General features: G+C 39.6%; 1 protein-coding gene across 2 annotated transcripts in view; it reads right to left on the bottom strand.

Annotated features, from left to right (window-relative positions):
* Positions 1-13,835, bottom strand: part of GPM6A (glycoprotein M6A) — a 344,505-nt gene that overhangs the window by 34,358 nt on the left and 296,312 nt on the right. For both annotated transcript variants that reach the window (XM_038400720.2, XM_038400719.2), the window contains exon 2: positions 11,959-12,151. In XM_038400720.2, the coding sequence (XP_038256648.1) occupies positions 11,959-12,151 (193 nt within the window). The remainder of the gene's footprint in view (positions 1-11,958; positions 12,152-13,835) is intronic.

A 13,835-nucleotide genomic window follows, 5' to 3' on the forward strand; every position in this document is an offset into this window, starting at 1 on the left:
TTCTCCTTTCATATCAGTCTGAATGTATAATAGGACAAGGTAGGTGAGGTAATATCTTTTATTGGACCAATTTCCCTTGGTGAGAGAATCAATCTTTCGCGCTTACACAGAGCTCTTCTTCAGGTCTGGAGAAGAGCTCTGTGTAAGCTCAAAAGCTTGTCTCTCTCACCAGCAGAAGTTTGTTCAACAACAGATATTACCTCACCCACCTTGCCTCTTTAATATCCTGGCTACCACAACACGGAATACAATGATTGTATAATGTAACTTCTCCAAAAAGAGATAATGGAATCAAGAAGAATACAGGCATTGAAAAGATTGTAATTACAAATAAACTCAAAGGTGATAAATTGAACTCAACATTAAACTCTTTCCCGATACTTAGTGGTTTAAAATATTTCTATTTCCAAGTTAACAAAAATAAATGCAATTCTCACAGATAAATTCAATGGGTATACCAGGCACTCAATTGAGCTGTGATAATCAAATTCATTTTTTAAATTTATTTTTTCAAGGTTGACAGATACACTTCACAGAAATAAACACAGAGCATAATCAATAAGATTGCAGGGGTGGTGGTGGGGGCAGGGAGGTGTTCAGGCCTTGTAAAATTTGAGTAATTTTTTTGTTCTGGGGATGTTAATGCCCACTAATCAATAAACAGAATACAAGAGTAGCACATGGGTTATGAAACTAGGCACATTTCTTTTAATATTATATGCCACAATGAAAGACTGGTTAATACTCAGAGGCCAGGAATCAAATTCACTCATACTGGCAGAGAGAGGTGTAATTTATTTCTCCCTGTACCAGCTGATCCCCCTGTACCCTTGGGGGAGTCATCGTGAGGGAAGGCAAGGAACAACATTACCACCTGTCCTGCCTCAGAGCTTCCAGTTTGCAGGGGCAGCTTTCATTTTTTGTGGGGGGAATCCACTGAAGCCCTAGCCATGGAGAATACTGAGGAAATGCACTGATCCTTTGCATTTAGCAGTTTCCCTACCTAAGTCCCTTTTTTTGCTCTGTCAGCCACTCACTGGAAGGCACTTTGCAATCACTTTCTGCCCATGCTCCATCCCTCATTAGGCTTCTGATGAGGTTCTGTGACTGGGTGTCCACCAAACAAATGCAGGTTAAATCTAGTCCCTAGGCTACTGAATTTATCAAACTCAATGCCACTTAATTACGCAGAATGTCATAAAGGAGGATTTGGTAATAGCTGTTTCCATGTATGAAGTCAAATTCTGGAGAATTAAGAAACAGCATAAGCAAGCAGAAAGAGGGAATTATTAATATCCATACATTGTGTATACAGTAAGGCTGGAGCAACCCAAGTAACACCACAATTAAGGCAAAAGAGTATACAATGCCTCAGGAAAAAAAATGTAAGTCATAGGAAAACATTAATGTGGCTCCATGAGGGACTTTTCAAAAATATCAGGTTAACATAGAGCCTGTACTAGGAGTGGGGAATTGGGAAAAGGACAAAATGGGACTATATGGTGGTCAATTAAAGATTGCAGTGAAATGACAAAACAGAATGTGTTAATGCTAGCCAAAGGGGCAAAAGTGTGTCAATCCCACCTGAAGTACACCCCAGCAGCAGAACAAGTGCGCTCACTTCAATTTCCCTTCTACAGAGTCCTCAAAACAAGCTTTCTTGCCTCAAAAATACCCCTTCATTGGGCAGGTATATTACAAAAACATAATGCAAAAAGTCCAAACATAGTCCATTTCTCCCACCCACTGTATATAGTCCTTAAAATCCCACATCCTCTAGTCCATCATTTTAGCCCATTCTAGCCCACCATACCTGGGCTCTTCTTCTGTCCTCTCCTGTTCTTTTACCAGGACTGCCACCACAGCCCTTCCGGCTGGAGTAGAACCCTGCTCTTCCCAGCTGAAATCCCCACCACCTCTGCCAGGGTTCATCCCCACCAGAAGAGACTCATCACTCCTGCTATTCTGTTGACCTCTTCCAGCTCTGCAGCACAAAATCACTGGTGGATAAACCCATCCACCACTCCCCTGACTTCAGCCCTCTGCTCTGGCTCAGAAGTCAGCAGGGAATTCCCTCTGCAGCTCTCTAACTTCAGCTCTCTCCAGGCCTGGATCTCTGAATTGGAGAGGTTAGAAAGCAAACCCCACTTGCTGCTCTCCTGCCCTCAACCTTTCCCCAGCTACAGCTTTCTTCAGGGACCTTCTACAGCCTCCTGGTCTCCAGCAGCTCTCACCTGCCAATATCTCTGAAACTTTCAGACAGCTCTCACCCGCCTCTCTCCCCTAGAGCTCAGGTGTCCTCTTTTAAGCTCAGCTGGGGGTCAGCTACCCAATCACAGTGCACTGGCCTGTTCCCTCTAAAAGGGACAGTGACACCCTTTGACAAAGGGCCTTTACAAATCCTGTCTATTGGTGAAAGGGAAAAAATACTCTAAAGGAACTAGGACAAGTAGTAACTGAGATTCCTTTCTAGGCTGTGGCACTGTACATTTCAAGAAACATTTCATGTAGAACCAAATTAAAGCATTTGCTAAACTCTTAATAAATTATGTTTGCAATATTATCTCCATCCAACTTGTTGGGGACTGCATAAAGGAAAGTTCATAGGTTTGTTGCATATGATATATAGCATGTGAATTCACACTGCTTCTTGTTCTTTAAGGGGCAGATTCTGATAGCTTACTCTCATTGGGTAACACATGATCCTAATGATGTCAACAGAACCATTTGTAGAGCAAGGTGCTACTCAGTAAGGGTAAAGGTGTCAGAAGCTGTCCCTAATTCATTGTCATATAAATGCTTACTTGTTAATTCCTAGATTGCTTGCTTCATTAGGGGATGGAGGCTTGAGGTAAAACTCTGCACTTTACCTTCAAAAGGCACAACAGACAACTCACCACCAAGGAAGAGCATGGATTATGGTGGCATTAAACCACCTTTTGTGCCCTCCTGATCCTCGTCTACTCCTGGTGCTGGAGAGGCTCTGACATAATGACCACTTCCACCCGAAACTCCACCCCCAGCATGCAAGGGGGACCTCAGAAGGCGGCCTTAGGGTGGTCTTCCACGATGCATGTGCCAAGAGAATCCTGCCTCGGCCACAACTAGGGCTTTTGGCCACTTTCCTCTACTCCTCCCCTTTCACCTGGTGTACACTAAACCCTCGGATTGAGAGGGGAGGGTGGTTTTGCCCACTTTTGATCTCCTGGGCAATGGCTAGAGTTTTGCACCAAGGGCTGAGCAACATTAAGCAATACCCAGTTTATGCATATGGATATATTCCTCTAACCTTATCATTGTAAGAATAATTTTATTAAGTAAGCAAATGAGAAACAAAGGGAATAAACCCTAATGAAGCAGAATAAGTTAACTCACATAAAAATAAAAGTTACCTACCAAGAGAGGTATATTACTGGCATTTACAATTTTAGGCATGAGACCCTACTATGTAGTAATTTTAGTTAATTCTTAGACTACAGATCAGCAAGAATGAGAGATGATTATCATATTAAAAATATGGCTATATAACACTTTGGCAGGAATATGGACCAAATATCTCCAAATACAGCCAGTTTATGATTTTTGTAATATATCCAACCACTGAAGTGTATAGAAAAGTATTTTGTTTTTACAAGATTACGCCATGCTCTTGCAAAGGTTTACATGTGCACTTAACATTATGTATGAGAGCTGCCCATTGAAGTTAATGCAAGCATATGCAGGAACAAAGCCTTATATTGCAATCAATATTAGGGAGGGCAACTGAATTATGCTTAGGATTGATTCCACCCTTATTGGGTTGTGAAACATTGACAGGACAGAATAAAAAACTCACACAGCCTCTTGTCTTGCTTGTTAAAGATTCTAGGTATATAGAGGACATCAGTCTTCAGAATTCTCAGTTTGGTAAATTCAACAAGCACCTTTGCTTATGTGTTTTGTTTTGTTTTCCTTTTAAAAAAAAACAAAAAAAAAGATAAATTTCCTTCAGAGAAATCAATTTGTTGATTTGCCTCCTAAGCTATTCCTTCCTGCTGTACTATGATTTGGAAAGCCCCCTATTTAATTACCTCTTCTATTAATTCACTAGATTTCTTTTTATGCATTGATTACACTCACTTTTGTTTGCTCTTTGCTCATTAAAATGTTGCTACATCTATGTTTGTCTAGGTCTGACTAGATTTGTGTTAATGCCTCCTCAATGTTGTTTTAATTATATAAGAATATTTATTGTCTTTGCTTTTATTAGAATATGGAGTGTCAGACTGCTATGCAACATAGCTCTTTCTGTAAGAGGGTGGAATTTTCCTCATTGGGCCTAAGACTGCAAATGTATTTGGCCAAATGCTGGCATACTCCACTGATTTTAAGGTAGTTATACTAATTTATATCAGTGAGGGATCTGGCCCACTGTCTTTGGCACAGAAACTTTCTGATGTTATTCTTGTCAAGCTTTATTTTGTACATGTAACAAAATCATTCCAATGACAGAGCAACTGTCTCCTTTAGTTAGATAGTGTTTTAACTGAAATTGAAATTTATTTGTTAATATTATTTTGCCCTTTATCATGTTTGCTCTTTAAGTGAGTTGCTATTAACCTCCAACACATTCATAAAAAGAAAAGTAGTTGGGAGTTGACTCATGCCTTGGCCCTGGGGCCAGCACTCACCACAGCAGTAATTTTCATTTTTAAAGTACAAATTCTGAGTCAATGCCTGAGCACCAACCAAAGCATTATCAATGTGCAGGCATATTCTGACTCTCATCAACCCACTTGCCAGAAGGAAAATAATCTGAGCAGAGCACCATGCAAATGAAGCACTGCTAAACCAGGACTATATGCACTATAACCCCTGACCCTATCCTAGACTAGACATAGGGGATGAACTTGAATATCACAAAAAAAATTGAAGGGTTAATTTCCTTGTTTTCGTTCTAAAACAAGTTGCAAATAAACACACACACACACAAATTCCATACTTGTTACAATGTATGCTCTTAGGAAAAAATGGGCTATGGGCAAATACCTATTAATGATAATTTTAAAGGGCATTGTTGACTCAATACAGCATTAAGGGCTATTGTCTAAAAACATTAGAATAATACTTTTAAAAAACTGATTATTGTATCATTTCCTAAAGAATCTGTTATAGTTGATTCTGCAAATATGAAGTTGGAAAGTTCTTTAGAAGATTATTATTAAGTGGATGGTGCATATTAACCCAGTTTAGAAACATTATAATACATGATTTAAATAACTATTTAAATAATTTTATATAATGGAATGTGCAGTAATAATCTTCATGAAAAGTCAGCACGTCTCTTTAGATGACTACGGTTAACAATTCTACATTTTTCTTTCAAATTATCAAATGTGACTAAGTGATAGTTTAGAATTATCTTTTAAAACAATTAAAGCTGTTCATAACACAAACACACACAATGACAAACAGTTTTTTTAACTGTTTAACTCATATTTACTACTTACTTTATAGCAGCCCCCAGAAGCCCCAATCAGGTTTAGGGCTCCACTATGTTAGGTGCTGTACAAACAAATATAAAGGGACCATCTCTGGCCTCAAAGACCTTATAATCTAAGGCCCCGGTCCTGCGGATCTTGTATAGCACATTTTTATTTATTTATATGTCAGCATTTATAAATTGTCTTTTCTATAGCATCAAAGTGCAGAGTTTCAGCTCCAATTGATTTTTTTTCTTAGAGCTTACACATTTCTGGATATTCAGGATTTATAATGGAAACACTGAAATATCCTTTAAAATAAGCAACAGTGGCCATTCTGAAGGAGTGTGTAGGATTGTGCGAGAGTCTTGATCTTGGGTAGATAAATTAGTCAGAGTCATGGATGTTATTAACAACCCTCCACAACCAAAGAATAGTCCCTGTTGTGTGCACATTAAATAATGTACCATCACACACAAGATCAATCATTTATCCTATATGCTTTTAGGATCGAAATTTTACCAGCGCCTTCTACAGTGATACTACCCCGAACCTTAACTGGGGTCCTAATTAAGCTGTTAATAATCAAAGTCAAGAACAGAAATTGCAGAGTATCAGATAAATAAATGATTGAGCACTTCAAGACTCAAGCCACATTGAGCCAACCCAATGCCTATTTATTTTGTAAGGACAAAATAATTATAATAATTACAAACTGAGTGCAGCAATATGCATAAATTTCTGAGTTCATTCAAGTTTCATTTGATCCATTTCTCATCTTGCTAGAACCTTTGCTAGCTAGTTTATATCAGCTGTGATAAAAAATACAGTTGTTACATTCATTATTGTTTTTTCAGTTTATATTGTAGATAGAGATAGGACTACTTGTTTTCTGTTGGGCTATTTGTAGGGCCCTGCCAAATTCACAGTCCATTTTGGTTAATTTCACGGTCATAGGATTTTTAAAATAATAAATATAATGATTTCAGCTATTTAAATATGAAATTTCACGGTGTTGTAATTGTAGGGATCCTGACTCAAAAAAGGAGTTGTGGGGTAGTCTCAAGGTTATTATAGAGGGAGCTGCAGAGGCTACTACCTTACTTCTGCACTGCTGGTGGTGTCTCTGCCTTCAGAACTGGGCAGCTGGAGAGCAGTGGCTGCTTGCCAGGAGCCCAGCTCTGAAGGCAGAGCCACCACCAGTACCAGCACAGAAGTAAGGATGGCATAATATGGTATTGCCACCCTTACTTCTGCACTGCTGGGCCCTCAGTCAGCAGCCACCACTCTCCAGCTGCCCAGCTCTGAAGGCACCGGCACAGAAGTAAGGGTAGCATGGTATGGTAAGTGTCGTAAGATCAGTTCTCAGAAGAATTTAAATAACCATTTTTATATTGATGCAATCCCTTTAAATCTTAAGGGAAACAATCCATTTACATATCAGCAGATCAAATCTACAGTTGTGGTTAAAATATGAAACATAGCTGATTATTTCATACTGTTAGTCCCCTGAGGATACCGTCTCCTACTTCTCTTACTCCCTCCTCTTTCCAACATTTGTTGAACTGCCTGAAAATAGCTATTTGGAGAAAGCCCCAGGATAGAGATGATATTGAAAAAGTTTGGGACAACTTGAAGTGAAGTATCAGAGAGGTCACCCAGAGAACCATACCGTACCTGGTTGGTCCTAGTAAAAAATAATAAATAAATAAAAAAGTGAGATTTATTGCCGATTAAAAATGTGTTAGAACTGTCCCATTTATTAACAATATATACATGAAGCAATGATTGGCAGAGGGGGCTGAATCATGAAGATGGTGCCTATTCCAACCTATTCTACTTGCACAATCAAAATGATCTTTTAGTTTGTTGTTTTGATCCATTCGGGCTATTTTAGTTTGTGGACATTTAAAATGACTGTCTCTCCATTCAGATGGAACCCAAAAATAGACAGAGATTTTTCAGACTGAAGATTCTACACAAAGACAAATCCCATTCTAGAACTGTTGTCATGTTCCATGGACTACAGTCAGAGTTTTTAGGGTCCAGGATAAGATATCAAATCAGGGCTTTCCCAGGTCCACTTTCCTGCTCTGCAGCAACCTTTGTGACTGTCTCTGATATCATCCCATCCAGCCCTGCTTCTTCCCCAACAAACCTTATCTCATCCTGGATGCTTTTATTTAATAGCCCATCTCACTAATGAAGATTTTTCTGGACTCAGTTGATTAATAAAGCTATACCAATATGTACCAGCTGAGGATCTGACCCTATGTTTTGTTTTTGAAATATGAATAGTTAATATGTATTTTCCCATTTCACATGTGGGTTTTCACTGCCTCCAGATTGTAACTTCTTCGGAAAGGGACTGTTTCCTCTGGTGTGTGTGTGTGTGTGTGGAGCCTAGACACATTGTGGGCACTATCAGAATACAACACATTAATAATAGCAACTGTTCTTTTTACAAATGCTATGTGGTAAACCCAGGACAAACAGCTACAAAAGGGGGGTAGTAATTAGTCCCAGGGGATTAAAAGGCCCCTCCCTATCCACTGAGGAGAGAGAACCATGGGGCAATAAGGTTCAGCTGGAAAACGGTTGCGAGGGAACCAATTAAGTTCAGCTGACTCCAACTACTTGGGACCTTTTTAAACCCTCCCCTGGGTGGTAGGAGGGGGAGAGTGAGGGGAGCAGGGAAACTTCCAGTAGGCTGTTTGCAGCAAGACACCAGACCTTCCCAGTGGGGAGGCTGCACTCACTCCCCAGAAGGGAAGGAAAACAAGCACAAGGGACTGACTGAGGAGAGGAGTAGCAGGACCCTATACCACCTATAAGGATTTGCCTTGCCCCAAACCTGAGTCTCCAAGGCTAAAAAGGACTGAGCCTACTGAGGCGAATAAGGTATTTTGCCACAGCTACCACTGCCTCTTGCATGGCTTCTGGGTTCTGGTTGTTTCTCTGTTTTGGTTTACAGCCTCACTCATTTTAAACCGTCATTGTACTGGAGTATTCTGCTCTTTCTTCATCTTCTCTTTTTACATTAAATAATTCTAGAAGTGGAAATGGAATTATTATTTTTCTTATTGGAAGTTGTTAATTAAAAACCTGCTTGGATCTGGACCATTTTTCAAAGGTTGCAACAAACAGCAATTGTATCAGCTAATGAGGCTGAAAGCCATTGTTGTCCATGAGAAGCCCTGGTGTTTAGAAGAAGAAATATTAGACTTTAGCATTTTTGTTTCTGGCCTAGCAAGAACAGGTCTGTGCTATCCTCTATATGTGCCTGTTCCTGCTTTTAGATAACAGTGAGTGCTTATATCTACATTAATTGCACTGCATGATTATAAAAAATAAAACTTAATATAAGAAAATAATCTAAGATTGTAAATGCATTGAGAAGAATGAAAGGTCATAATAAATAAAGGGTGGCCTATAAATTATGTTGTAAGGGTTTTGCACAAATGTAGTCATGACTGCAGTAAAAAGACCTTTATCTATCAACCACATAGAACAGCTCTCAGATGTAGATTGATTTTTAGATTGCATGACATACTGAAACCAACATGTCAATAAACCAGAGAGAAACCATAAGCATGATTAAATATATTTCAACACAATGAGTTCCATTACACAATCCATTTTGTACATTTTTCACTGAGGGGCACACTCTGGGTCACACAGAAACATTTCACATCACTGACAGCATTAAGGAAAAAAGCTTCTAAAAACAGAGAAATTGATCACTTAGGATGGCTTTTCTCATAATTTTTCTCTTTTTTATTTGAGATCAGAAGGTCTATCTATTATGACAGCTCACTGAGGGAGAGGCAAGAAATCATAAATGGGAGAATTTTCATTATTTACAGAATTTTGCTTCTTTCTTGACTTTCAAGACAACATCACTTACAAAGGGCATTTTGGACTGCCAGCTGCTGAACTATGTTGTGACAAAACACCAATCACTGGAAAATTACCTTTAAGGGCATACTAATATGTATTAAAATCAAATAGAAAGGCAGGAAACAGAATTGCACAGCTTGTCCAGTTACAGATGGCACCTCATTGCTTTCAGTGAAAAAGTTTGCTCTCTCTCAAGATTTTATCTTGGATCTAACGTACAGAAAAATGAGCTGGAGTCAGAGATCAATGAAAAGGCTGCCAAGGAAGCAAGTCCTTTTAAGTAAGACTGGGGTAGGGCGGGGTTGGGGGGACCAGTGGATGAAGCCAAATAATTAGATTTCAAGAAAAAATTAAATTCGGCTTTATAGCTCCTTTATCATTTCCAGTGAATTATCTACATTTGAACTGTGGCGCTTGACTGATACTTTCACTTAAGATTCGAGAGGGGAACCTGGTAAACTAGCTATGAACTGAAAGCATTGATTTGCAGCAGTTCTGCACTAATGGGTTCCGAGAGACTAATAAAATAAGTTACAGTCTAATAAAATGACTGATCTTTCATTCAGTGATAACACTGAACCTTAGCTGTGAAGTCAAGTTGTACACATTATTCTAAATGTTGGCATAAAAAAAATAGCAGAAGCCACATGTTTTCCAGTTGCTCTATAAACTACACTGCAGAACAGTGAGATCAGATAACAAGCTCAGAACCCTCACTACTAAGGTGATGAAATCTGGACATAGCAAAGTGGAGATTTACTTGATTTGCATGAATGCCTCTTGCTGACTAATCCAACAAGCAATATTGCAGTGCCTATGAAGAAAATCCTTGCACAATAAGGCAGGGCAGTGATAGGACAGGACTGTAATAGCCAGGAGATCTGGATTCTATTTCCAGCTGTGTCACTGTATTTCTCTGTGATCGTGGGGAAATCACATAGCTTCTCTGTGAGGGCTCAGGGAGGGACAATGATGCTCCCCATGATGAAATTAATGGTCCTTCAGCTTTGGCTAGGCCCACATGCATCAGAACTTGCTTTCAAATTCCTGAGAAGAGGATGTTTTTTACGAGGAAGGGAGGAACAGAAGAGCCACCATTAAGATGTGTCATTTTATTTCAGATTTGATTAAGATATTGTATTAGGGCACATATACTCTGCAAAAACACCCGACGGCAGGGAGTCTCAGAGTAAGGATCAACTGACTTGGGTTCCTGGGGCTTGAGCTACAGAGCTCAAAGTAGCAGTGTAGATATTTCTGCTCAGGCTGCAGCCTGGGCTCTGAGACCCACTCCCCTCACCAGGTTTCACAGCCCAGTCTCCAACCTGAGCGGGAAAGTCTATAATGCTACTTTTATTCCTGTAGCGAGCCCATGCCAGTTGATGCAGGTTTGGAGGGTACATCTACAAAGCAAAGAAAAACCCGCAGCTGGCCTGTGCCAGCCGACTCAGGCTTGCGGCGCTTGGGCTGCAGGGCTATTTAATTGCTTCCCGACTACGGCTGGAGCCCAAGCTCTGGGACCCTCCCACCTTGCAACTAGTTTTCAAAATGGCACAGAGAGAAAGTTGATGCTGCAATGAACAACAATCAAGTCCATAAGTTTTTCCAGGGGGAATTTCCACAGGTTGGAGAAAGGAGCATGCCTTGTCCAGCAGCTGCTCCTGAACTCTGCTCATTCCCTGTCTTCTGTGGAGTCCAGTGCTGTCAACTCTTGTGATTTTATTGTCAGTCTCATGACATTTGGGGGTTTTCTTAAAGCCCCAGCTCCTGAAGTTATGTTATCTCAGCTGTCACTTAACAAAGTAAGTTTCTAGCCTTCATAGATGCAGAGAAAGCTTGAAAGCATGAACCCTAAAGGCTCAAAAACAAGAAGGCAAATAAAAAGAACCCAACATTGATTATTTAAAAAACAAAGTCTAATGATTTTTAAGTCAATCATATGATTTTGGAGGGACAGACTCATGAGTTTTGAATGGTTGGCAAATGTGGAGTCCTCACCATTGTTTGGCTTGTGTGGTTGTGCATAGGGTCTCCATATCCCCTGCTATGACAGGAGTACCGCTCTCCCATCCCTCTTCCATCTTTGCTAGAACATTTGGCTTTTAGTAATGATTACCATTTTTCTAAATTATTTGTAACCACATGGAAATGTGTTCGATAGGTATCAAAGTTAATTACTTATGCAAAGCAAAACTATGACTGATGTTTACAGTGAATTACTTACAATGAATGAATATTTTTATATATTGCATAATGCATTGTAATTACTTAATCCATTTAATAAAACTTATAAATATGGGAAAGATCTATAAAGATCACAATACATTAAATTCTAAAAATTACATCAATTATTGAGTAATCAATAGCTAAAAATTACTACTAGATTTGAAAGTTTATTACAAATTACTTGTAGAAAATGAAGATATTAGCACTATTAGAATTACAATTACTGTGCTTATCTTATACTACTGCATGTACTTGGATTATACGATCTGTGCTTTTTATTTAAGATTACTTTCATGCATCTCATTTTTCTCCCTTTTCTTAATTTTCAGCCACCTAAAAACAAAGTCACAAAAGGTTAAACAATGCTTACATGGTAAAGACATCAATAATGTCCCCAGCAGTTCTTGCCATCTCAAAGTAGGTTTGCAGAATGTTGACAGTTCCCGAGAGTGCTTCATGTCCACAGCCACAGAAGAGTGCGACCCCAGCATACAGCAGGATGGTGGCAATCAGTGAGGCATAGGGAATACCCCCCAAGCACTTGATGCAGCACTCAAAGCACCCTGCATAGGAAAGAAAATAATATGGTAACACTTTTTATTGTCTGGCTATTCTAAAAGCACCAGCACCTTTTTTGATGTAAGGCAATATTTGTGTTCATGTATATGGCATATGCACTCTGGAAATTGAAGACTGCAGGCCAAGGAGGGGGGGGGGGGAGGGGGGGGAGGGGGGGGTGGTGGGGGGGGAAAGCGTGTCAGCCATCAGCAATACAACCTTCACTACATGACACTGTCCTCAGCATCAGAAAATGGAGAGCAGTTCATTCAGCTCTTATGCCTTCTCAATTGTTGTTTGATCCATTAAACACCAACAATCCTGACTAAAAAGAAACTATTAAGCAGTGTGAATCGCCTGTATTTTATGTACTTCTGGTGTTTCTATTCAGAGCAGATTACCATACTGAAAATAGGCTAAACCTATAATCATTACTCTAGTTGGATTATAGAAGAGGACCTAAACAAAACCAGAGAGGAAGGATGGTACAGTAATCAGGGCAGTGGCCTGAGGCTCAGTAGAACTACATTCAATTCCCTGTTACCCCTCAGATTATGTGTGTGAGACTGGACAAGTCATTTAGTCTCTTTCTGTCTCAGTTCCCTTTTGTAAAACAGGGATAATACCTCACTGGCATGTTGGAGTGAGGATAAACACATTGTTTGGCACTCAGATACTACAGTGTTAATAGTGCCGGTAAAAAATCCCCACATGCGCACACTTAGAGCCTGGTTTGCCTTTTACACCAGTATAAAGCCACTTACTTTAGGGTCATTGTTCCTGATTTACACCAGTCTAAGTGAAATCAGAAAAGGACTTAGAAAATGAAAATAGTTTAGATATTACAGGTGAACCACAAAGCTTTAATACTGTACAGTGGCTTAACTTTTTGACCTCCAAAGTTGAGTATATTCAGCCTTAGATTACTACGATGAATTTACTCAGATCCTATGTCTCTTTTCTTCTCCTGCAGCACTTACATTTCTCTCCACATGCTTGCTCTTTCCCAGCTTTCCTAGTGCTTCCATGCTGATGATGCTCATTAAAAAAATAGTGTGAATTCAATTTGTGACTGAACTTCTTGGGGGAGAATTGTATGTCTCCTGTTCTGTTTTAGCCGCATTCTGCCATATATTTTATGTTATAGCAGTCTCGGATGATGACTCAGCACATGTTGTTCATTTGAAGAACACTTTCACAGCAGATTTGACAAAATGCAAAGAAGGTATCAATGTGAGATTGCTAAAAATAGCTACAGCACTCAACCCAAGGTTTAAGAATCTGAAGGGCCTTCCAAAATCTGATTGGGATGGGGTTTGGAGTATGCTTTCAGAAATCTTAAAAGAGCAACATTCTAATGAGGAAACTACAGAACCCGAACCACCCCAAAAAAGAATATCAACCTCCTAGTGGTATCTGACTCAGATGATGACAATGGACATGCATCGGTACGCTCTGCTTTGGATCATTATCAAGCAAAACTTGTCATCAGCATGGACGCATGTCCTCTGGAATGGTGGCTGAAGCATGAAGGGACATATGAATCTTTAGCAGATGGCACGTAAATATCTTGTGACACCGGCTACAATAGTGCCATGTGAACTCATGTTCTCACTTTCAGGTGACATTGTAAACAAGAAGCGGGCAACGTTATCTCCTGCAAATTGCAACCAAACTTGTTTGTCTGAG

This window comes from Dermochelys coriacea, chromosome 4 (assembly GCF_009764565.3).
Source record: "Dermochelys coriacea isolate rDerCor1 chromosome 4, rDerCor1.pri.v4, whole genome shotgun sequence".
In the NCBI taxonomy this organism is placed as follows: Eukaryota; Metazoa; Chordata; order Testudines; family Dermochelyidae; genus Dermochelys; species Dermochelys coriacea.